At 35.6% G+C, this 26,114-nt stretch overlaps 2 protein-coding genes across 4 annotated transcripts in view; both read right to left on the bottom strand.

Moving 5' to 3' along the window:
• Positions 1-1,086: 1,086 nt before the first annotated feature.
• Positions 1,087-6,386, bottom strand: parp3 (poly (ADP-ribose) polymerase family, member 3). 3 transcript variants are annotated; one of them, XM_058778940.1, is made up of 11 exons: positions 6,247-6,386; positions 5,391-5,582; positions 5,145-5,270; positions 4,857-5,036; positions 4,625-4,769; positions 4,084-4,304; positions 3,688-3,843; positions 3,140-3,220; positions 2,680-2,857; positions 2,386-2,529; positions 1,087-2,253 (listed from the first exon to the last, which is right to left on the bottom strand). In XM_058778940.1, exons 2-11 carry the CDS (start codon positions 5,568-5,570, stop codon positions 2,078-2,080), a joined length of 1,587 nt encoding a protein of 528 aa, XP_058634923.1. In that variant the 5' UTR covers positions 5,571-5,582; positions 6,247-6,386; the 3' UTR covers positions 1,087-2,077. The 3 variants fall into 3 exon arrangements, with proteins under 3 accessions (XP_058634923.1, XP_058634924.1, XP_058634922.1); XM_058778941.1 differs by lacking the exon at positions 6,247-6,386 and adding an exon at positions 5,702-6,226; XM_058778939.1 differs by lacking the exon at positions 6,247-6,386 and having other exon boundaries at positions 5,391-6,226.
• Positions 6,387-7,618: 1,232 nt separating this feature from the next.
• Positions 7,619-26,114, bottom strand: part of grm2a (glutamate receptor, metabotropic 2a) — a 45,507-nt gene continuing 27,011 nt past the window's right edge. The window contains exons 3-6 of the mRNA XM_058779835.1: positions 18,973-19,810; positions 14,323-15,386; positions 9,524-9,701; positions 7,619-8,132 (exon numbers count right to left, since the gene is read on the bottom strand). Coding sequence (XP_058635818.1) covers positions 8,059-8,132; positions 9,524-9,701; positions 14,323-15,386; positions 18,973-19,810 — 2,154 coding nt within the window. The 3' untranslated portion in view covers positions 7,619-8,058. The remainder of the gene's footprint in view (positions 8,133-9,523; positions 9,702-14,322; positions 15,387-18,972; positions 19,811-26,114) is intronic.

Below are 26,114 nucleotides of genomic sequence, written 5' to 3' on the forward strand. Positions count from 1 at the left end.
ATCATTTGAGAACTGAACAAAAGCGATTGAGAAAAACTGTAATATTACCTCATGGAACCTAATTATTACCTATTAATTTAGTAATACATTTTTATTCATTCATTTATTTACACTGTAAAAAGTGATAAGTTGACTTGACTTAAAAAACTTGAGGAAACCCGTTGCCTTAAAATTATTAAGTAAATAATAATTTCAAAAAATAATTGAAGTGAATTGTCAAGTTCAAATAATTTTAAGGCAACGGGTTTAACGACAAGTTAAGTCAACATCACTATTTACAGTGTGAATTCTGTGAGACTACATGTCTGCATCTTATAGAAGATACCCTGGACCATTCAAAAATAATAATAAATAATAATAATATTAAAAATAAATAAATGTTTGGATTTATTTATTTACTTACAGAAAAAAAGACATTTTCATATTTACCTATTATACATATTTCATAATCATCAGTGTTTGATTGATTTTTCAGTTTCTTACATAAATGTTTGTTTCAGCAAAAGCAGAGTGATTTTCTTTTAAAGAGAAGACATTGCTTGTTATTCAATATACATTGGTTTTTACATGAATGTAAAAATCAAGTAGGTTGGTAATGTGTATATTTATACAATATGAAGTAAACACAATGTAAACAAATAGTTTTCTAAATTCTACAACGTGGTTTGCAAAAGTTTGGTTACTTGAAATTGAAATCTCTGTCAAAATGTTAAATAGTGCATTAAAATGGTTATTAAATATGCAGGCATGTCTATAATACAGTATAATACTGTATAATTCTATTGGTAAGTTGTATTAAGTAGGCATGTGTGATGAATGTGATTAAAGAATGTGTGCTAAGACTGTCTTTGTACTGCTGTCCACTTCATCTCAGAACAATACAGTGACTATATAGTGATTATAAATGCTCATATCAAGCCTATAGAAAAGGATTCATTCATATAACAAAAATCTAACTAAAACCATTGTAAACACCATTTTACTGATTGCATAGATACAGTTCTGTGGATCTCATGGCATAGAAATGTTTAATGTAGTTTCAAAAAGTGACATCTACTGGTCATAAGGAGAACACAACAATGCAACAATATAATTATTTATTATGTTCAGATTAATCCACATTAACATTTACAATACAACTTTAAAGCTCGCCATAACATATCAGAGAGAAAAAAAAAAAAAAGATTTATGGATATATATCTATTGTCTTTGTAGTGCAATATAATTGTATCAAGAGCTATAAACAAATGTTTGATAAAGCAAACATCCGACCAAACAAAAATGTTGATAAAGTGCTATATTAGCATTATAAAGCCTTCATAATCCGTGATTGTCAGCAATGTTTGAGCAGCTTGCATGCATTAAGTCTAAATATAACTTAAATAAGGAACAACTGAAAGAAATGATAATTTTAGAAAAAATATAATTTAAAATAAATTAATGTAGACAATTTGACTTTAATCACACTTTAGAAGTATTTTTTTAAATACTCTTATTCTGTATAAAATAAGGGTATTTAATTTGGGGGGGGGGGGAATCCCTCTTCATTTTTTCAGTTATTTTTATCAAATTAAACACTGATTCAGCATTTTTTCAAATGCTTAAAGGTGAACATTTACTTTTTATGACAGTACAAAAAGCTGCAGTTATGTTTCTAATATGAATAACATGTCAGTTACAGAAGAGTAATGATAAGAAGACATTCAAACCTCAATCGGAGAGAAGGCAAAATGAGCAAACATACTGTAAGGCTATATTTACCAAGTTTGCAGTACATAATAAAGGTGTAATGTTGTGATGAAATATTTATTAGACTTTCCGACTTCCGAAATAGAGGAACCCATCAAATTAACATTGCTGAACTGTATTACTGCCACACAAAAATCACAATTTAACATTCAACTTAACAAAATAACAATAATGTTAATAATAACAAAATTATTAGAAAATAACAATGATTATAAGTGAACATTCAACGCTTTATAAATGAGAGTGAAACTACGTAGCAGAAGTGACATTTATAAGTAGTTATATATGCATAACTAACTGTACACAGTTCCAGGTTTTTAAATAAGCTCTAATAACCGAACTTCAATTCCAGGAGGTATCGGATGCGACACTGGCTTTCCTTATAGATGAGGTACTCACTGTTCATGAAGGAACTTCCCTGGTACTGCTGTTGTTTTATGGCTTTTCCCTGAGGAACCGCCACCTTTTTACCATCCAACTCAATGAAGACATCTTTTGAGGGATCTGAACAAAAAAAGAAAAAAATTAAGAGACTTTAGAGACATTGTCAAGAAGCTAATGTTATGCAGAATTTAACATACTGTACATGTGTTAAAAGAGAAATGAGGAATTATATTTGATTGTATGTGGAAAAACCTGGTTCTTGGCTTCCGCGTGCAATTACGCTGTCATAGCCAGCTGGAGCCTTCCTTAGGCTGCAATCATCCTGTGTGATGTTGTACTCTTCTCCCAAAGCAACTTCATTTAGAAACATGATGCCAGTGTTGTTGGATGGACACACTGAAAGCACAAAAAGAAAAAAAAGAGTGCCTATTAGTCATGTCTACCACATTACTTATTGCCATTGTGTTGCCATGTTGTATCACATGTGTTTATATAGTGCTTTTTCATTTGACGTCTATACTGATGCAAAAAGGTCCCGTTCCTCACCATAGCCAGCAGATTTGATGTTTTCAGAGGCAAAATAGATTCCCCTGCCCACACGTCCACCAGAATGGGGCATAATGCGAAGGCCGCCCTTCAGAATAGCTGCAACCACTGCCACGTTTGTTCCATGCCAAAGCAGCTTCCGGTTCTCCAATGCATCATTTTCCCTGAAGCGCTCAGCCTGCACAATCAAATGCGCACATGCACACACACACAAAGGATTTAATTAGGGGAAAATGACTTGGTAATGAACAGAATTCAGAACACCCACTGAGGCCCAGTGCTTACTGCTGGTTTGAAATCAAATTAGGAATCTAATAGGCATCTAAAAAGGAGTTCAAATAGAATAACATTACCATGCATTTGAACAGTAAGATTTTTTATACAGTTACAGCTTTACTGTTTACTTTAATAACACTTACTACGTGTAAGCTTTAAACTTGATTTGTGCAATACTATTCACCTCTGTATCTCTGTCAACTTCCCAGACGTCCACCAAAGTGAGTCCTTTTCTTCCAGTGGCATTCAAGTACTTCTCAATAATCTTAAGAGAGAGAAAACATTTCTGAGATTGCTGCACTGCATTACAAACCACAACTCAATATAGTAAATGTCCATAATTTAAATCCTACAGATTTCAATTACTTAAAAGTTAAATATATACCATAACATAACATGATAAATATTTAACATCATTGACAATGTGTTCAATATGTATTCATGTCTTCGGTAAGATTATGTGATTTTCCATTCAAATTTGGAAATAATCTGCAAGCTGACAACTGAAAAAAATTAGGATTTTGCAATATTTCTAGGTCATATTCTGTAGTTAACAAACTAAAAATCTTGTTTATTAAACTTCTTTAAACTTTTCGGTATTATGCAATTAAAATACACTGCATAATTTTTTTTATTATTAGCTTTTTTCCTTTATTTCCAGATCTAAATTAGATTTTGAACCCCAGATTTCCTGTGCAGACTCAGACTGTATAGATTTCTCCGCATGCAAACCTTCATTTCCTTTGACTTCTTATCCATTAGGCTTAGCCTGCATTTCAGAGACTGGTAATTTTGGTCAACTGGATGTGGCACTGTGTCCTTCATCTCTTCTTTGGCTTTCTCAGATTCAGCTTTAAGACTCTGGGCAACCTCTATGTCTGCAAGAACCTACAAGGTACAAGCATAATAGGGAAGTTTGGATTTGGGTCATTCTTATCCAGATAATAAAGCACTTTAGATTGGTCATTCATCTAACACACAAGATCAATGTGTTTTTGTAGCCAAGACTTTTTTGGGCTGTGTATGATTTGACTAACAAATAACCTTCTCAGAGTAATACAGTAGAAAGTGTGACAACTAGGCACTATTTCATAAAACTCGGTACACAGTAACTGTTGTGATTCTCACCAAAAGCATCTCCTTCTTGCCCTGAAGGACAGAATCATCAGAGATGATAGGGGGTCTGTTGCGGCCAAAGTTATGAGGAATTATGGTGAAGAATTTGTTGGTGAGTTCTTCTAACTTGTTCCGTTCCCCCTTCTTTATTGCAGCTTCAATCTGCTCCAAAACCTCAAAGCCTTTGGCTATCTGCTGCTTGCTGAGTTTCCCCAAGGGCATCTTCTTAATGTCTGACGAGAAAAATATACGACACATTAAACTCCTCCACAAAATGGATCTCATTTAATATTACAGATAGGACTCAGAAAAGTGGTAGACAGGACTCAAAAAGGCAGCAAAAAGTCACATCTTCAGTTCACAATCACACTGCCAAAACTCCCCTGTGGCCTTCAGAAACACAAGTAAAATGGGAAATGAATCCCTGAGTGGTCTGCAGTCTTCATAGAGTTTTAAAAGATATAACTTATTTTTCTCAGCTATCAAAAAGAACCACAATAACAAGGATATTGAATGGAACAAAAGAACTGGGACTCAATAATTCAAAACTAACCCAGGTTCATGCTGGTCATGGCTTCTTTGAACATGTCGTTGTCGAAGATGAATCGGATGAGTCTTTGAGTTGCCTCATCCAATGTACAAGGCAGAACATGTTGTTCAGTTTTCACCTTCACATCTCCACCGTCTACAGTGTCCACCTGAACGAAACACAAAATATTAGAAATGGTCAAATGTGTTATTCTTTTGAAAACTTAAAGGACTTCAAAGACAAACAGGCTAAATACCTTCACTTCTGCATCCTGGTCCCCATCTACCTCTATCAATGTGTACTTCCCAGAGTGCGAGACAAAGTTTTCATGATCGCTCCAATTATTCTTGGTCTTATCTTTGAATTTCTTTTCAAAATTCTTAATGGCTGCATCAGCGGTATATGGACCGGCTAAATTGTTTTGGCCCAGCTCTCCCTGAAAACAGAGAAAGACAGCAAAAACGAGTCATCCATTAGATGCTACAAGAGCATTTTTGCACATCATGTTGTGATATATTTGATTGACAAAAAGAAACTAACTTACCACTCTGCCCCATCTTGTCCAACAATAGTACTTTCCTCCATACACTAAGACTTGGATTACATAGAATTTGTTGTTGTTGTTTCCAATGTTGGTTTGGTTTAGCATACAGTCGTAATCTTCGTGAACCTGTATGTTTAGACCAAAACTTTTCTGTGATTCAGGGCAAGCAGTAATTTGAGCAATAATTTGCATTACTTTTTGCATTTGCATTGCTAATTTTCAATTTAATTACTAGTTCAGTCTCACCTCAGCATTTGATAGATGACAGAAGCTGTCTGGGTTCCTCGTGCCCTTCACCTGTGGCACTGTTGCCTTCAGAGCCTCTTTGGCAGAGGTGAACTTGTCCTTCGGGGGAGCTTCAGGCTCCTCCTTTACCTTCTTTCCTCCAGCTTTGGTGCTTGATGTTGCCCTTCTCTTAGGTGCCATCCTCTTTCCTCTCTGTTCATAATTAATCATACAGTTTATATTTGGTATGTTTAGAGCCATGTCCCAATCATATATATCTCAATGTACATTTAAATAATTCCTCATTGCAATATCACAACTAAACATTTCACCTTTGAGAAGATTTTGTTATGCACTTAACTTCTATTATGAACAACTGGGAATTTAAAAGGAAATATTCCAAATATTTATTTATTCCTGTTTCTAATCAACAACAACCTGTTTGATAAAAAGGTATGATATTAAATTTCAAAAGATCGTTCACAATAAATCAACGCAGAACTGCTGAGACATGTGCGGACATGCTGGAGTTTACTGTAAGTGACGTAGATCTTCCAGGCAGCCTATCAGAGCTTGGCAACAGTGAAAATGAGTTTATTGAAACCACTGGGGGGTGTCTAGTCAACAATGAAAACACTTGCTAACTGACAAATATGTTCACGAGTAAAGATATAATGCTATGCTAAATCGTAAGTGTTGATAATCGCAGTGAGTCAGGAGCTATGTTGTTAACGCAAAGCTTGGAGCTAAACTGAGTGTTCTTTATGCACACCTAGCTGTAGCTTTACATACCTGTAGCAACATATAGTCTACAGAGCAATATGACCTGTAAAAATGACTGGCGATTTTATTATTAGTCATATGAGATTATACTTACCTGCTAGTGACTGTGCTAAGTTTGCAGATTCACTCTGACACTTCGGCACTGTGCAGCCTGACTTCCGCGTTTCTGAGCAAGCTTACGTCAACGTCACAACAGTTGCTCAGCCGTTCAGGAAGCAAAACATTTACCATTACTATGTTCTGCAGTACTTTAAAAAAGATAAATGAATGTTCTAATTTTCTAATATTCTAATGACAGTTGTATATGTCACCGAAGTTGGAATAAAATTCAAAATTCGTAAAATACACTATTTGACATGCAATGAAAATGTTCATGACGTTCAATCAATCAATTAATTAGTCTTGTCCTTATTAGTAGGCTTATTGTTTTTAATGAGTTTCTCTGATATTATTCACGCCAACGTTTGTTCTGATGTATCTTAAAGGACAAAAACTATATTTAAAAACTCTTATTTGTCAAGTTATTAACTTTATTGTTACAAGTTGTTTCAGAACAAGGACCTGTATAACATGACACACTACAATTAATTCAGTAACATCAAACTTCTTTCTTAATGTAAGGTATAATGCTGGTTGACCTGAATGGAAGCATTGTTTAAACGGAAACAGTTAAAAAATACTGTTTAAACGAAACAGTCTAAAATGAACAATCCTCCGATGGGTATATGGACAGTTCAACAGAAGGCCTCACTGTTATAAATAAGGCAAAAAAAATAAATTAAAAAAATATATATATATATATATATATAACCATCACAAAAATGAATGTATCAGGTTGACAGGACAATTTCCTATTTGTCATTTCGCCTCAAACGATTGAGTGTGCAACACAGAGTATATCATTTAGCCTTTCTGTAACATGGGTCAGACTGTGATAGGCTACATATGTGAACATTGTGAGATTATTAAAGATGAAGGATATATATAATACTTTGTCTATGAGACATGATTCTTCAGTAGACTGCTGTATGTGCATTAAATATGTAGTGCAGTAATAGCAGTATTTGCAATATTTTGTCTTGTTATTCTTGTTATTTTTCTTAATGGTTTATTTATCTTCCAACATGGTAGCTACTTAATTGACTTTATGAAACAATGAAATTAGGGCATAATTTATTGCATTTTGCATTTGCATATCACCTATATTTAAAAAAAATCACATTATTTTGCACAGTGCAAAAAAAAAAAAAAACATTTAACATGATTATTACTTTAATAATAGAAGTTGACCTCAACCAATTTGATGTAATGAGCAACTATATCCTCTAGATGGGGACAATGTACAAGTTTTTACTTTGTGCCATGAACTTTTATGTAAATATTTAATTCTTTAAAGCTGATGTGTGTAATTTTCTCCAGTGTACACTGATGGGAATTGAAATATAATGTAATATAATATAATGAACTACCACAAGATGGTATCAAGTTAAATCAACCAGGAGAGCTTGTATTCATATAAAACACATTTTATTTACATAAATTACAAGAAAGCACAAACCAGAATCACCATAAATCTACATTAAAAACATCTTGTATATAATACTTTAAACAGATTTACTATATTTTAACTCCATATCTCAAACAATACTTTATTATGGTTTCCATAAAAAGAACGGGTATACAGAGTTTAAACTGGCATCCCACTGATATTACCTAACTAGTCAGAGAGTGAAAGAGAGAGAGAAACAAAATGGGATATTGTACTCACAGCACGTTGAGAACAACATAACAGGCATTCTTTATTCCGAATAGCCTCCTCAACATTAGCAAACACTTGATTTCATGACTAGTGAAGATAAGATTTATCTGTATACTGCATTTGGCAAACAAACAGGAATCCAGTTTCTCAGAGTGAGGATGTTGTTGAGTCCACTACCTCTCTGCCATTACATACTGTAGGCACGATGTTGGAGGCCGAGGCTGTAAAGACATTGTTAATAACATGAAGATACTGTAAGCTGCAAATCACAGTGTATAACCATTGCCATTCAATAGATGTTTTCAAGTATTTGGGTGAATCTCATTAAAACATTATTTTAAATAAATTTTCTTTTCTTTTCTTTTTTTACTTTAATTCAGAGCCATGCACAGGACATGACTGACAACGGACTGTTGAATGATTAGAAATATAACACACATATGAGACTGCAATGAATTTCTCAGATTTTTTCCCCTAGTTTTAATTAAACTGTGGCCATGAATTAAGAATTTGTTCCAACAACTAATCAATTCATTCCCTTTGTTGAATTTGTTCCTCTTTTTGATTTTATTACAACGAGGGAACAAATTATTACAAACTAATTGGCCACGTTTTAGCAAAACAAGGTAACGAATTAGTACAATTAATTCTTAATTCGTGACAACAATTAAACAAAAATGAGGAAGCAAATTCTTAGTTTGTGGGTATGAATTCTTAAATTTCAGACATGATTTGTATATTTTTTCCCCTCACATAACCTATGCGGGGCTCCATACTTTGCAGTTTGATTTTTTTTAAACACAATTAACCCTAATTAACTATTTTTCTTTTCTTTTTTTTACTGTAATGTAATTTCCATTATTCTCATTTCTCCTTACATTTCTATTACTGCGATGCTGCATCACTGTGGTATATATATATATATTAGTGCTGTCAAACGATTAATCGCATCCAAAATAAAAGTTTTTGTTTACATAATGTATGTTTGTGTACTGTGTATATTTATTATGCATATATAAAAGCACACACATACAGTATATATTTGAAAATATATTTATATTAATATTATATATAAATATATTTAATATATAAACATAACATATTTTTCTTAAATATATACATGCATGTGTTTGTATTTATATATACATAATAAATATACACAGTACACACATATATTATGTGAACAAAAACTTTTATTTTGGATGCGATTAATCACGAATATATATATATATATATATATATATATATATATATATATATATATATACTGATCAATATCTTTCATTTCTGATGGCGGTTCAGACATTGGCAAACCATATTTTTGAATATGGGTGACAGCAGTTAATCAATACGTTAGATCAGTGCTTCCCAAACCTGTCCTGGAGGACCCCTAGCCCTGCACATTTTGTATGTCTCCCTTATCTAACACACCTGATTAAACTCATCAGCTCGTTGGTAGAGACTGCAAGACATGAATTTGGTGTGTCTGATAAGGGAGACAAACAAAATGTGCAGGGCTAGGGGTCCTCCAGGACAGGTTTGGGAAGCACTGTGTTAGATTTAAACAGTTGCTGTTGATTATATTGATGATTCTGATATATTAAAGATATACCTTGAGAGAAGCTGGAGCCAGGACCAGTGGTCACACTGAATCGAGTGGTGGCCACTCTGAGCGTGGTCACGTTCTTCTGGGGCTGAAAGAGGATGATGTGGATCTTTGGAGCGAAGAGACAGCCCAGCACTACTGAACCGCTCAGACTCACAGAGATGCACATGGTAGTGGTCTGTACCTGAGAGAGTACACACAGAAAAAAAGTGATTACACCACCTTTACGTTTACACAATAATACTACCTGAGTGATTCATATTCACCAGGGGTGTTAACATGGGATTGAATTTATCTTTCCATTGAACTCAATTCCAAAGTGTTGCCAAAGCCTATGCGGCTGAAAATGTATCTTAAGAGGATGAATCCATGTGCAAAGCAGGTGTGTGTGCCGTGTATGAGCAATCTCATGCATACTAATACAGGTATTAGAGACATGCTTCGCCAAATAACATTTTGATGAGAGAGGGGGTGAATAAACAGGAACTGTTTCTAAGATTTTCAATGTTTTGGCTGAGATGTTTGCTTGTATCGTTGTATATTTAATTTGGCAGATGCTTTTATCCAAATCGAAGTGCATTCAAGCTATACATTTTTATCAGTATGTGTATTAGGTTTCAAACCCATGGCCTTTCCATTGTTATGCTCTTTGAGTTGGGCAACAGGAGGATTTTCATTATACAAAAGTTTCCTGAACAGCTAGCTACTGCTTGTTTTGATCTGAACTGGATCACAAAACTTTATGGTTAACAGCCCTCTCAGGGTCACAGATTGGAGAAACGTCAATATGACCTTGTTAAATAATTGCAAAACATGGTTAAGCTGAGTTTTCCTCTCAATGTCAAATGAACAAAGAGTTGCTTATTCTTTTTTTTTTTTTTTTTCAGTACGATAGATTTGAAAGTGTTTCTGTGAAAGCGGCAATGCGTCAAAATAAACCAAAGTGCTTTTAAATAATGCATCATTCAGAGGGGAGCTGTGCTTGGAGAGGTCTTATATGCTTTCCCAGCAACCCTTGCTCTTGTCTTCATAAACATGCAATTTTCATATAGAATATCACTTTGAATGTTCTTTAACAAAATATCAGATTGAAAGACTGGGACTGTATCTGGAGCGGCTCTGGTAACTACACAAACAAACATAGACAAGAACCTAATTGCATATGGAAATCTAGTTCAGGAATAATTAATTTTATATATTATTTTAATATTTTTCTATACACACACACACACGCTGTTTAATTCTAGGATTTTGAATCCAAACTTATTTTGTATTGGCCCCACTATTTTAATTTAGTTCTGCATTATTGTTGTAAGTCTGATTCTGAATATTTATGATATTAATCTTACAAGCAGTGTGTGCTTTTTCTTCTGCACATTGTAGTTTGTAGGTGAGAATCAAAAATGATAGAAGTAAAATGATATCTGCGGGATGAATGAGGCTGTAGCATTTGCTGTTGAGTGTGTGTGGGAGTGTGGCGAGGTCTTGGTCTCTAAGGCACACCTTGCTTTCTGAGTACAGGCCCCAGCTGGGAATCATCCTCCCATGCTCTAACACATCACCTCACACTCTCTCACACACACATTTATAAAATGCAGAAACCCTGAACAGAGAATGACATCCTGTCCAATCAAAATGCTAGGATATGTCCTTTTCTCTCCCAATGTCTTTTTGTCTGTATTCTTTCTTGTCTTGACAGAACCCTTGCAACCCTTAAAAGCAACCCTTGCAGAAGCTTCCTACAGCCATTAACATCTCAGGGTCACATTTCTGTCCTTCTTTTTGCTTACTAGAACATCCAAAAACAATATACAGTGGCTGTCTTACCAGCAGTCTTTACCAGTACCGTGCTGTCTTGGACGTATATACAGGTGCTGGTCATATAATTAGAATATCATCAAAAAGTTGATTTAGTTCACTAATTCCATTCAAAAAGTGAAACTTGTATATTATATTCATTCATTACACACAGACTGATATATTTCAAATGTTTATTTCTTTTAATTTTGATGATTATAACTGACAACTGAGGAAAATCCCAAATTCAGTATCTCAGAAAATTAGAATTAAGACCAATACAAAGAAAGGATTTTTAGAAATCTTGGCCAACTGAAAAGTATGAACATGAAAAGTATGAGCATATACAGCACTCAATACTTAGTTGGGGCTCCTTTTGCCTGAATTACTGCAGCAATGCGGCGTGGCATGGAGTCGATCAGTCTGTGGCACTGCTCAGGTGTTATGAGAGCCCAGGTTGCTCTGATAGTGGCCTTCAGCTCTTCTGCATTGTTGGGTCTGGCATATCGCATCTTCCTCTTCACAGTACCCCATAGATTTTCTACGGGGTTAAGGTCAGGCAAGTTTGCTGGCCAATTAAGAACAGGGATACCATGGTCCTTAAACCAGATACTGGTTGCTTTGGCACTGCGTGCAGGTGCCAAGTCCTGTTGGAAAATGAAATCTGCATCTCCATAAAGTTGGTCAGCAGCAGGAAGCATGAAGTGCTCTAAAACTTCCTGGTATACGGCTGCGTTGACCTTGGACCTCAGAAAACACAGTGGACCAACACCAGCAGATGACATGGCACCCCAAACCATCACTGACTGTGGAAACTTTACACTGGACCTCAAGCAACGTGGATTGTGTGCCTCCTCTCTTCCTCCAGACTCTGGGACCCTGATTTCCAAAGGAAATGCAAAATTTACTTTCATCAGAGAACATAACTTTGGACCACTCAGCAGCAGTCCAGTCCTTTTTGTCTTTAGCCCAGGCGAGACGCTTCTGACGCTGTTGTTGTTCAAGAGTGGCTTGACACAAGGAATGCGACAGCTGAAACCCATGTCTTGCATACGTCTGTGCGTAGTGGTTCTTGAAGCACTGGCTCCAGCTGCAGTCCACTCTTTGTGAATCTCCCCCACATTTTTGAATGGGTTTTGTTTCACAATCCTCTCCAGGGTGCGGTTATCCCTATTGCTTGTACACTTTTTCTACCACATCTTTTCCTTCCCTTCGCCTCTCTATTAATGTGCTTGGACACAGAGCTCTGTGAACAGCCAGCCTCTTTGCAATGACCTTTTGTGTCTTGCCCTCCTTGTGCAACGTGTCAATGGTCGTCTTTTGGACAACTGTCAAGTCAGCAGTCTTCCCCATGATTGTGTAGCCTACAGAACTAGACTGAGAGACCATTTAAAGGCCTTTGCAGGTGTTTTGAGTTAATTAGCTGATTAGAGTGTGGCACCAGGTGTCTTCAATATTGAACCTTTTCACAATATTCTAATTTTCTGAGATACTGAATTTGGGATTTTCCTTGGTTGTCAGTTATAATCATCAAAATTAAAAGAAATAAACATTTGAAATATATCAGTCTGTGTGTAATGAATGAATATAATATACAAGTTTCACTTTTTGAATGGAATTAGTGAAATAAATAAACTTTTTGATGATATTCTAATTATATGCAGCACCTGTATATATAAATTTGTGCTGAATGCTTTGATTCACGATTTTCACTACAGTACAATTTTAACCAACCAAATATTAATAATAATATTAGATAATAATTAGAACTAAAAATAAACATATTTTTTCTTAAAATATTTTTTTCATTTGATTTCTATGTAATGCATGTATCAAAGGGCTGTAAAACTGTAAAAAAAAAAAAAAAAAAAAAAAAAAAGTGCTTCAAAGAGTGTAAAGGTGTTTATTTAATAGTTCCAGTCTTGAGGCACTTGAGTGAAGGATACTCAGACCAATTGAATAGCATGTTTTCATAGGCTAGTCATTTGCTGGGATGAAATATCCCCACTTTCTTTGTTCTACATTGAACAGCTTTTGAGCCACATGAAATGTGAGCTTCTCCTTTCATCAGTGCAAAAGACAGGTGATCAAAGAGATTTCTCTATCTGCCATCTGAATTGGCAGGTACGGTAACAAAAAAAAAAATCAATCAGGCAAACTCTCAGACTTTTGCTCTCAGGGAAATTGTATATATGCTAAAAATAACGGATAAAGTCAGTGTCGGAAAGTGATTAAGGGTTATAAGAGAAGCTCATTATCTAAATGATGAAAAATATTCCATGCTGGCATTGTGTGTGCAGTGTGATTTGAAACAGCCCCTCAGATATCTATTCCCAGAGGAGAGCCGGTAATATCCCCCCGGTACAAGATTTACTTCTCAAAGAAATCACATTGTTATACAGAACACTCAGGCAAAGCATTCATTATCAACATTGAGGGAGACTGGCAGAGCCAATACTCCACTATGTTGAGCAAAAATGACATTTAAAAGTATTTTCAGGGAAACTGCTAAATGATGTTGTGGTCCTCACATAGATTAAATCAAAATGGTTGTTTTTGACATGCTCCTGGTCTTTTTGTGCAATATTAATATATATACACACATGGTAAGATGTTTAAAGCTTAATTTTTATATATATATATTTTTAATTTGATCATTATTATTTATTATTAGTAGTAGTATTAGTATATTGACTCCACCTCTAAAAGAACTTTCCTTTTTGGGGCAAATCCCTCTGAGGTTAAACCACCTGGATCCATACTGTTCTACAACACTTTTCACGATCCAGTAAAGGAATGAACCCGCTGTTCTGCAATTCTTTCCTGCTGAATATTCTGTTCGCTCATTTTGGAAGTAGGTTGCTAATGACATTTCATTTTGGCTCTAACATAAAGTGCTGATCTAGAGGTTATTATTTTCATAGAAGCTGACAAGCTATTGGGTGTTGTTGGTGAGGTATTGCTATGTATTGCTGCAACCATGCATTGTACCTTTCAAATTTACTTACCCTATAGTCACTGGCAGTAACATAGAAGATTGGCTGGAAAGCCAGCCAGATTATGCACGTGGTGTACATGGTGAAGCCGATGAACTTGGCTTCATTGAAGTTCTCTGGGCACTTTCGAGTCTTAAAGGCGTAAAAGGTACAGAGGATGATGAGGACACAGTTGTAGATTAAAGACATCAGCATGCTAGAGTCCTTGCTGTTGCACTTCAATGTCACCACGTCTCTTCTTTCAGGACTGACCTCCTTTCTCACCCCAGGAGCCTCAACCAGAAGCCAGACCACCACTACCAGGAGCTGACAGGAAATAAGAGCAGCACAGATGGCCACCTGCGAAGCAGGACTGATGAACCTCGGCCTTTGAGCTCCATCTTTAACGCCGTTGAAAATCCGAGCGATGCGATTGGTCTTGGTCAGCAATGCGGAGTAGCAAACGGCGAAGGAAGTTCCCAGGCCGAGCCGCCGTAACGTGCACACTACGGCAGAAGGTTTGCTGATGTAGATGAAGGTCATGCAATAGCAAAGTAGGACACCTATGAGAAGTATATAGGAGAGCTCACGTCCACTAGCTTTCACCACTGGTGTCTCATTGTTCTTTAAGAAGAGGCCAATGACAAAGAGTGTGCAGAGCATGCCAAGGCAAGCAATGGTGACCGGCCCAACAGCCCAAGCGTCCTCCCAATGAATGTACTCCTCCGGTAAGTTGTAACACCCCGTGAGATTGTCCAAAGGCCACTGTCCGAAGCTACAATCCGCACAGGTGAATTCATCCAGAAGGTATTGGTAGGGCTGGCAGGGGATGCAAATCCAACAGCAGACGTCACCGGGCTGCATGCTCTTTATTTCGTTTTTCCTACATGGGTCGCTGCACTGGGACGTGGGCACCACTTGGCTTTCCCAAGGAATCAGGCTTGTGTTCAGAGTTAAATCCTGAGCCCAGTATCCCACTTTCCTATAGACGTACTCATCATTCTCTTTGTAATAATGGAAGATGTTATAGCGGCCCAGACTGTCCCCAAAAGCATCAAAGTGAACACTGTTTACTGTATCAGCTGGGCGAAATGGAGCTGTGGACATAAAGTGCAAGTGATAAATATAATTTATTTACTTTCTTGGCAACAGATGAATAGATATTTTACAGCAGCAAAGTGTTTTTCTTTGTAAGCAGAAAAATTTACAACCCAGAAAGACTTTCTTATGTAAGTCCACCCTACTTTCTTCAGCATCCTGCCCTGCACATTTCTCATTAGGTTTGTAGATGCACTGGACTCAGGTGCGAACGGCACATTTACATAATTGAGGTCAGGATGTTGATACATTGTGTGGTTTCTATGATGTAATTTGGAAATCTTGGAAGAACATCATGAAAAAGCAGTCAGATGGCGAAAAGATTTAGAAATAGATAAAGAATAGCTATAGGAAACTGACAGACTTCCATTAGTTCCCTAATTGACCATTCGGCACAGACATTTAATATACAGCCCCGCTTGTACTTTTTAAAATCATTTAGAAGTTATCATGGGGCTAATGAGGCTAATGCATGGAATAAAACACTTAGTCTGTTCGCAGGTCATATGTTGCATTCATGCATTAGTGTAATCTATTTTACAGCAGCAGTTTTTCCCTGAGGGAATCTTCCTAGATCCATTTATTTTTCAAATTGATTTTTTTTTTTTTTGACTTAATAAAGTATTGACATTCATTTATTAAGATACACTGCTTAACTGGTGTTTGCTTTGAGATTTAAACTACTGGATGAGTGCAAATATTAAAACTATTTGATGGAGTGAACATGAACAGATATAACAGGATTCAAGATTATGGAAAACTGCATGTGGGAACCATCCATAAATATCAATATATACCTAAGATGTTCGGTAACACTTTATTATAATGTTCGTTGTAAGTCATTTATAAGTGATTAGTTAATGATTAACTAATCTTTTACAAAACATGACTATGTGTTCATAAATGATTAATAAGTGATGGGTTAATATTTGTATCTGTTTTGTAGATTAAGTTATAAATCATTTACAAGTGATTAGATAATGATGAACTAATCATTTACAAAACATGACTATACATACTATATACATACTATACTGTATGTTCACAAATGATTATTAAGTAATATTCTAATGATTTACAAATCTGTTGTGAGTTATCTTAAAAAAATAGCATATCATGAAATAATCAAACAGATCCTTAGTAAATGGTTAATAAGTTACTACCTGATATATTATTAATCACTTATTATTAATTGAAATGTAAACATTGTACTATTGTCTCAATAAACATTTGTTAATCATGTACAAATGATCAAACCATTAGTAAATGATCGGGTAAAAAGCACAAAAATGCAATTATACTAATACTATTTTTTTTAAAGAATAATAAATTGGCAGTGGATATTTACACTAAGTGTAAATAGCAATTAGATGCTATTTACGCAAAGTGAAAATAGCATTTTCTTAGCAATGGATTCTATTTACACTAAGTGAAAATAGCAGCATTTTCTGCTATTTATACTACTTGTTGCAAATAGTGGCAATTATCCGCACTTCAGTATTGTAGTACATACAAACAGTATGTAATAATAACGTATTGAGTGTAAATTATAATATTAATTCAAATTATTAAATGGATGCCACCTTACAATAAAGCCCTCCCTACACCTACCCGATACTTTATTTTCAACTTTTTGATTATTTCCTTAATTTTTATTGAAAATAAATGCCTTTACGATGTGATACGATATTTGAAAAGGGAGAAAAAAAATTAGCCAAAAAGGCGAGTTCGAACCCAGGTCGATTGCGTCAAAAAGACCACAGCACGCGCTTTACCATCCACACCACTGGAGCTGATGAACTATAGCCATTTTTTATAATGTTGACTATACCAATCACACACTGGTGGCCGGAGTTAGTGTAAATAGCCTCTGCCAACAAGGACACTCCGTAATAAATTATTTGCTGTCTTAATTAAGTGAATAAACATGTGTAAATGACTTACAGTCAGGGGATTCCAGTGGGTCGTGCTAAACCCTTTCTCTCATCAGCACAGACTTATGTTCTGTGTGGAGTGTGTGGGATCTAGTGATAATGTCAACTGGTTTTACCCTCCACTCAAGTGCACAGCATTAAAACACCCAATGTGTGTCAGAAAAGACATCTGTTTACACCCTCACCAGTCAGCCTTTACATTGCAGTACACACTACAAAGTATTCAAAACCTGTTGTGTAAACGCATTAATAAATAATTTACAAAGCTTTCTGCATCCACTAATCTAAAGTGTAAACTACTCATCACTTGTAAATGTGTTACAAACCTTCCGGTTACAGGTTCTGTATACACACACATATACATACACACACACACACACACACACACACACAACCTGTAACCAGAAGGTTTGTAAAACATTAACAACTGATGAGTATTTTACACTTTAGTTTAGGGGATGCAGAAAGTGTTGTAAATGCCTTGTATACACCTACTAATCATTTGTAACAGGTAATAAAAATCTACAAATGATGTGTAACACATTTACAAGTGATGAGTAGTTTGCACTACTGTAGAAAGCTTAGTAAATGATTTATTAATGCGTTTACACAACAGGTTTTGAATACTTTGTAGTGTGTACTGCAATGTAAAGGCTGACTGGTGAGGGTGTAGACAGATGTCTTTTCTGACACACATGGATGGAGTATTTTAACGCTGTGTGGATGGTAAAACCGGTTGACATTATCACTAGATCCCACACACTCCACACAGAACACAAGTCTGTGCTGATGAGAGAAAGGGTTTAGCACAACCCACTGGAATCCCCTGACTGTAAGTCATTTACACGTTTATTCACTTGACAGCAAATAATTTATTATTCTTTAAAAAAATAGCTTTAACATAATTGCATTTTTGTGCTTTTTAACAGACCAGCTTACAACTTTAAGGAAACATACATTAATTATATACCAATGATTTACTAATGGTTTAATCATCATTTGTTCATGATTAACAAATGTTTATTGAGATAATAGTACAATGTTGACATTTCAATGATTTATAAGTGATTAATAAAATATTAACTAGTAACTTAATTAGTAACTATTAACCATTTACTGAGGATCTGTTTCATTATTTCATGATGCTATTTTTTAAGATAACTTACGACAGATAAATCGTTAGCATATTACATTATTAGTTCATCATCATCTAATCACTTGTAAATGATTTATAACTTAATCTACAAAACATAGATAAAAAAATATTAACATACCACAATAATCATTTATGAACGCATAGTCATGTTCTGTAAATGATTAGTTAATCATTAACTAATTACTTGAAAATGACTTTTAAATGAATTAACAAAACATGCACAAATTGATAGATATCACTTATTAATTGCTTATGAATGTTTTGTAAACAATTAGTTCATCATTAACTAATCACTTACAAATGACTTACAACTGAACGTTATTAAAGTGTTACCAGTTAGGGTTTTAGGCTTTTATATATGATAGTTTTATGGTGCTTTTTAGTCAACAGTGTGAACATTTTACATCATGAACCTATTCTATGGAACTGGAATGACACAAAGGTGAATAATAATAACAGAATACATCAAATAAAACATTTAAAGATAAAACTGACCGTCAAATTTTGTCTTCAGGATGTAGTCCTTATACAGTTTTTTTCCATTGACTGGTTTCATGGCACTGCAGAATTTGGTGTTGTTTGAGCACACTGCTTGCCTCATGTTGTGAAGGGCATGGGCCATAGCAAAGACAGCATTCACCACAAACATGATCTTGGACTCTTGCTCGAATTTGCCATCCCGGAGAGAATGTTTCCCACAATTAATGTCATGCAGGCTGCACTGAAAGTGATTTTCCCAGAACTCTCTGAACCAGGGGTTACGTGTGTTGTTGTAAGGATTGAGGTTTGTGAAGTATGTTGTGAATTCAGGGATTGGATAGGATGCGAGCTCAATTGTAAAAGCTCCATCCGCTACATTCTCACTCCCCCTCACCACACTTTCCTGCGCCCCCCAACCATCGCTGGCCACCCAGATGAAGGACACGTTCATGCGCTTCGCTGCGACCAGGAGCTCTCTTGCGTCTTCACTTCTGGTGAAGAGGATTACTACCTTAGCGTTGGATTTCTGCAACAGAGATCTGATTACTCCATCGTAACTGTAGCGGTCCATGGAGCGACTGACCTTGGCGGACGTAGCGATACAGATTTGCAAGGCCCTGGCCTCTAGCTGAAAGGCGTCGATGCCCGTCTCGCCGTAATCGCCCTCTGAGGCAACTGTGGAGACGTAAGTCCAGTTAAAATAGCGCAGGATCTCAGCCATAGCTTTAGCTTGGTAGAAGTCAGGGGGTACAGTCCGGGCAAAGTAATCATAACGGGATTTGTCGCTCAGTTTCGCACTGGTGGAGGCATAACTGATCTGAGGAATCTGGAAAAGACGCAGGAGATTGGCCACCTGCAAAAGGACAAATGAAAAACTGTGATGAAAAACTACTGAAGTGTGTAAATGGTCACACTGTTTGACTGTTATTCACGGATGTTGGCTGTCAGTACAATTCTCATAAACTGTGTGATCAAATTTATATGTACTTAAGACCCTACAACCCCAGGGTGTCTTCATTTTCAGCCCAGTACCCAAATAAATGTATATTCATTCTTATACTTCCCTTTCAGCAAGGATGCATTAAAATGACAAAACTTTTAAGCAGTGCAACTGTTCTCAACATTGATAAAATATATATTAATTCCTATGCTTCCCTTTCGGCAAGGATGCATTAAGATTACAAAACTTTTAAGAAGTGCAATTGTTTTCAACATTGATAAGAAATATTTCTTGAGCACCTAATCAGCATATTAGAATGAAATGATGAAGCATCATGTGACGCTGAAGACTGGAGTAAAGGCTGTGGAAAATTCAGCTCTGTCATCAAAGGAATAAATTACATTTTAAAATTAATCAATTAATTAATCAACAATTATAATAATATATCACAATATTACTTTACTATATTTTAGATGTAAAAAATGCAGCCTTGTTGAGAATTTCTGAAACATTTTAAATGATTGCACTGACCCCAAACTTTTGAACCTTATTCACACACACACACACACACACACACACACACAAACACACACATACATAAACACATTTTTAATGCAATACTTTATTGTCCTAATTTCTAGAGATTGCAGAACAAACTCTTATTCATATTATTGTTAATCAGATATTACAATAAAAAACATCTACACTAAAATTTAACAATATAAAATTAAACACACAAACAAATATTCAAGTTTTATCTTCCGGTGTTGTCGTAGTTAATGTGTTATGCCATAGTGCATGGAACAGAATAACTTATGTACGATCATCTGCTATCATTTACAGAAAAAAAGCAGAAAAGTGGCAGTCAAACAGGTCAAAATGATAATAATAAAATAAAATAAAAAATAGCTGTAGATAGGTCTGGCTCATAGATCTAAGCACAAGAGTGTAATTCCTCTGATAACACAAATTTGGGCAGTTATCACCAGACGCTTAGCATACTGCAGCGATTAGTCTCACCCTTCTCACATGTCTGATCTCTGAGAACCCTAATGGCAACACTTCGCATTTCCATTTTCACAGTGAAATAAGAGCCGTCCCAAGGAAATGACCCCAGTAAACTTCTCTGTATCTGATGTGGGTGCTGCATGAAACTATGACTCTCTATTCTTGCAGTTATTAAACTTGTCATATTGGTGGTTTATTTGTAAATATACAGGTAGTAAAACTGTATGAGGAAACTATGAGAGAGTTCATTCAGTAGCTAGGTGCTGAAGGTCACTTAAGCACTAGATGTATATGATATTGCACAGTGAGTCACTTCACTCGGTAAACCTGAGACACTTCTGCCAGCTGTATGTGACAGTATTTCAGTTTTGATCATATGATATGCAATGGAGTCTGACTGGTCTGTGCCTCAGGCAGATACTCAGAAGCCTAAGGGAAAGTCAGCATGAAGACGCCAGCAGCAGAAAAGAAAGCTCTTCAAGATTTCTTTGTTCTGTATATCAACACTGCATAACATGTAATTGTCATCTGACTTACAGCTTAACATATTCAACATCACCTAAACTTCCAAAACCAGAACACAGTGAATATGCAAATTCTCATACCCAAAAGAAAAGGACTCATAAAAAGAGAAATACAAAGAGATTATTTTCTGTGTGCTATCCCAATTAAAAAGTTTTTATTTTAATGCGGTACTTCCCAAGTTAGTTTTTGTCTCATCCCCATAGCCCTTTCAAAGATAGCAAACCATAAATGTATTCCTTTTCACTCACATGCAAATCATTTAAAGAATAAAAAATTAAGAAAAACGTCTTAGAGAAAGTAATCCTAACAAATCTCCTAATAACTGTCACTATATCTAGAATCACAAAGTTTGTGTGCAAAGTGCATGGTGGAATAAAGATCAGGCAAATAAAGAGATTACCGGCCAATGTTTGTAAGCAAAAATGGAATAAAGCCAGGAGATATTAAACACCAAGGCCACAACCTGCTCTTCACATCCTCCAGACTAAGGCTTTCTGCTTCAAACAAAAGGCAACAAATTATTAATGTACCTGCCTTACCTCATGTACTTTCACTTAAATAGACATTTAGAAATACTACATTGTCTGTTACGAGGGTAGTAGAATTTCTATTGCACACTGCCCTACTTACTATAAGTGCTGTACCTCAAGAATGCATACAAGAGCAGTTTTCATGCTATTCTGTGGTTACTAATGCTTAAACACGTCAATATTAATGTCACTTTTGACTATGTGTCACAGCTGGGGCAAACATTGCTACTATCTATTAAAGGTCCCATGACATGCTGCTTTTTGGATGCTTTTATATAGGCCTAAGTGGTCCCTAATACTGTATCTGAAGTCTCTTTCCCGAAATTCAGCCTTGGTGCAGAATTTCAGCCACTACGAGCCAGTCCCACAATGAGCTTTCCTTAGGACGTGACATTTCTGGGTCTGTAGCTTTAAATGCTAATGAGGAGGAGAGAGGCGGGGCAAGGTGGAGTGTGGGTGTGTGGATGAAGAAGTTGCAACTCAGCGGCTACAGCAGGACGTCTCCGAATGGTTAGTTTAAAATATTGTGTCTGGATACAGTACTTTAGTTGGTTTGTTTATGTATGCTGTTACAGTTATAAGCATGTAGCTAATGCTAGCCATAGGCTCAGATGAAGGAACTAAAAAAATACTTCGGTGTTCATTTGTACATCCAAACACTGAGCAACTGCCATGCTTCGCTCGTTTGCAAGCCATGATGTCTCTCGAGGAAAAAAAATAATATTGCGCTCGCCTCGCACGGTAGTAGCTCATTTTCTCATGAGCGGGCAAAGCAGAGAAAGGGGAGGTAACCTTTCCCCGTATGACGACATAAAGGGAAGTTTCCAGATTGGGCCATCTGAGCTTTAATTTTCTCAGTTTACACCTTTCGCCATTTCTAGCCACTGGGGGACCATAGGCAGGCTAGACCTTTAAAAAGCTTGTGCTGGTCATTATTGCAAATCAAGTTACCTTTATTTCTTTAGCTCTTTATACAATACAGATTGTATTGTAAGCAGCTTGACAGTAATAAACAGGAAAACATCAATTTTGGAAACACTATTTATGGAGACAATTCAAATTTTGAGGTAAAGCAGCTCTAAAAAGACAATAGTGTCAGTATTTAGTTCAAGTCAGTTCAGTGTGGGTTCAGTTTATATCAATAACAGAGTAAAGTTCATAATTTTTGAAGACAACAGTGTCACCATCCAGCTTAATTCAGTTCTAGTTTTGTTCTCATCCAGTGGTGTCAGTGCAGGCATATTATTAATATTACTGAATATACAACAACAGGGTGACCTGTTGCACTTAAATTTAAACAACAAATAAATGCAATTTCAGAATCTTACCTGTATATTGAAAGCTAAGATTGTGTAATGCACAATCGGCCTAGCAATAAGACAAACATTGCAAAAAATTATAATAAAATGGATAGTTAAAGGGATATTTCATACAAAATTGAAAATACATATGTTTGAAATAACATGAGAGTAACAGAATTTTCATTTTTGGATGGAATATCCCTTTACGTCCTCTGAGGTAATATTATGAGAGATTGGACTGCCACATACTGTATGAAGGTGATTATTTTAGAAAATATCAGATCATAATCATGTATTCTGTGTAATCAAAATTAATCAATTGAATTAACATTAGTTCCGATGCATTTTAATAATAACAGGTGATACCAAAATTATGAATTGCTACAGATATTTTAGATATAGCCTCTATCATAAAACTCTCTATCTCTGATATGCACAGATTCAATCATTTCATATATAGGAATTTCCAGCGGTGTTTTTTTACAGTTCTCACAGAGACGCAATATGAAAAGTTCAGCATACATTTTTCATATCTGTTGCTATAGAAACAAGTTGGGTTGAAAATAAGAAGGTGCCTTTGAGAAGCACAGGTTAATGTAGTTACTTTGTTTCCCCAGAGTTTCCCTACCTCAGCCTTTTTGATGGTTCAATGTCATATAACATTAGCTTAAACAAAAACCCTCCTTCTGTGACAAGTCCAGACTGTCTGCGTTTAAATGTATTAGAAGGCAGCTGCCAGATTTGTTTTCTTCTTTACTTTTCCTTTATGTCCTTTCTATTCACACACCCTTACTTTGATGCCACTGCAGGAGCTGAGAAAGAAACAAGCAAGGTGAAATGAACAACATATTTATTTAATATTGCATTTTAATCGATGAAACGTAGCAATATAACGTCTAAGTAAGACTTCATGTGTGTTTTTAGAAATATAACTGGAGACCATCAGTAATTATCTAAATTATAGTCTATGCTCTAATCACCTCTTAATTATAGTCCATTTTCTAATTTGCTCTTAAATTAGATTTAATAGCAGTCTTGTATTCATTAGGCAGCTTTGTACTACAGTAGCTTCAAATTCACTGCCATCAGTCTAAAGTGCATGCAGGTGCTCATGGAAATTTATTGATTATACGGTTCAGGATTTTTAATGCAAATGTTGCTCCTGTCTGATGAAATTTCTCCTGCACTACAGCAGAAAGCTGCCAATCAGAATGGGATGAGAGATCATTTTCACCAATCAAGTGTTTTAGCATACAGATTGATAAATATCCCTAAATATATTAAAGTACTCAATGTTTTTTGTGAATCATTCATGTCTGCAGCACATATGATGTGGGACAAATTACACACGGTTTTATACTAAGAGTAACCTTAAGTATGATCAAAAGTAACAGTATTGCTCATGTTAGCAAGAAATGTTAATGAACGAATGAGATGAAATATTAAAAAACAGATGCCAGTGCCCAGATACTGAAAGATCTTCAAAGGTTTCAAAATAATTCAAATTGGTCACAGTTACAGTAGCAGCATAATGTTCTCAACAGGAATTTCAATCGTATTTTGAGGAGCATTTCAATCCAATTGATTAGCGCTGATTAGCCGTGGGTCGCTTTTCTATTATACCAAATGGCTTTGTGTGACTTTAACACATTAGATATGGAGCTAATGCCCTTTTTCATAATGTCATGATGCTGAGAGTATGCCTTCAAGACACAGCCTAGGATTTAATTAAGAAAATCACCAGCCACATGGATTTGCAGACGGAAGAGCCGGTTGTTAAGTGGATTAATTATTCTTCAGGAAAGGATGGCTCTTGAACAGCGGGATTTGCTTTTGTCGAAAGAAGTGGACATGCTGTATGTTTCTTATTTAACAATTATTAGCAATCATAGGAATAAATTACATTTTACAAATATTATAATAGAAAACAGTTATTTTAACTTGCCATAAAATCTTGCAATATTATAATTTTTACTGTATTTTTGATCAAATAAATGCAGCCTTGGTAAGCATAAAAATTCTTTCAAAAACATAAAATCTTAATTATTCCAATTTTTGACTAGTAGTGTAAACATGTTTTATTTATTTATTAATTTTTATACAAAATTGTTATAGTTGATCATAATTTTACAGTTTTTGTCTTCAACAAAGTTTCTCAATCACTCAAAAATATAATTATGAGCATGTAAAATTATGAGCATGAAGAGCATGTAAAAACTTTCCCATAAAGACATGTTTGCAGTCTGACAGTGCGCTCATGTCTTATTCATTTACACAGCTGCCTAACACTGGCCTGCTGTCAGACACTCCATCAATACACCCTCTGCGCTGCCTTCATATTGACATTTTAGAGGAGAAACGATCCAGAGGCAAAAAGAGAGGAAAATGGAGAATAGAGACTGATAGAGAGATAAAGAGAGAGAGAGAGATTACGCTGTAGTAACCTTGTTTGTAAGGCTCTGGGACCTTCTGCTCACACTAGATCCAAGCTGAGCTGGAGATAACGCAGACTATTTCCTTGGTCCAATGATTCACAGTCTCTTTACTGAAATCTGTGATTTTGGCTTCCTCTATAATGCAAGAGACTGAAACATCACAGCAGAGAGAGACTCACACCAAGGGCAAAGCAGCAAAAATAAGAGATAGAGCAAGAAGAGAAAATATAAATTTTTCCATTGATATCCAGTACCGGTCTATTTACAGCTTAAGAATGAATTGATCCGACTACTCATTAAGACTATTCATCTACTCTCCCACTGATTTCTCACTCACTGATGCTCTTTTAACTCATGTGATGTCACACATTGTGCTTGTGCCATCACACATTCCATTCCATATTTCATATCACACACA

Source organism: Onychostoma macrolepis, chromosome 06 (genome assembly GCF_012432095.1).
Source record: "Onychostoma macrolepis isolate SWU-2019 chromosome 06, ASM1243209v1, whole genome shotgun sequence".
Taxonomy (NCBI): domain Eukaryota; kingdom Metazoa; phylum Chordata; class Actinopteri; order Cypriniformes; family Cyprinidae; genus Onychostoma; species Onychostoma macrolepis.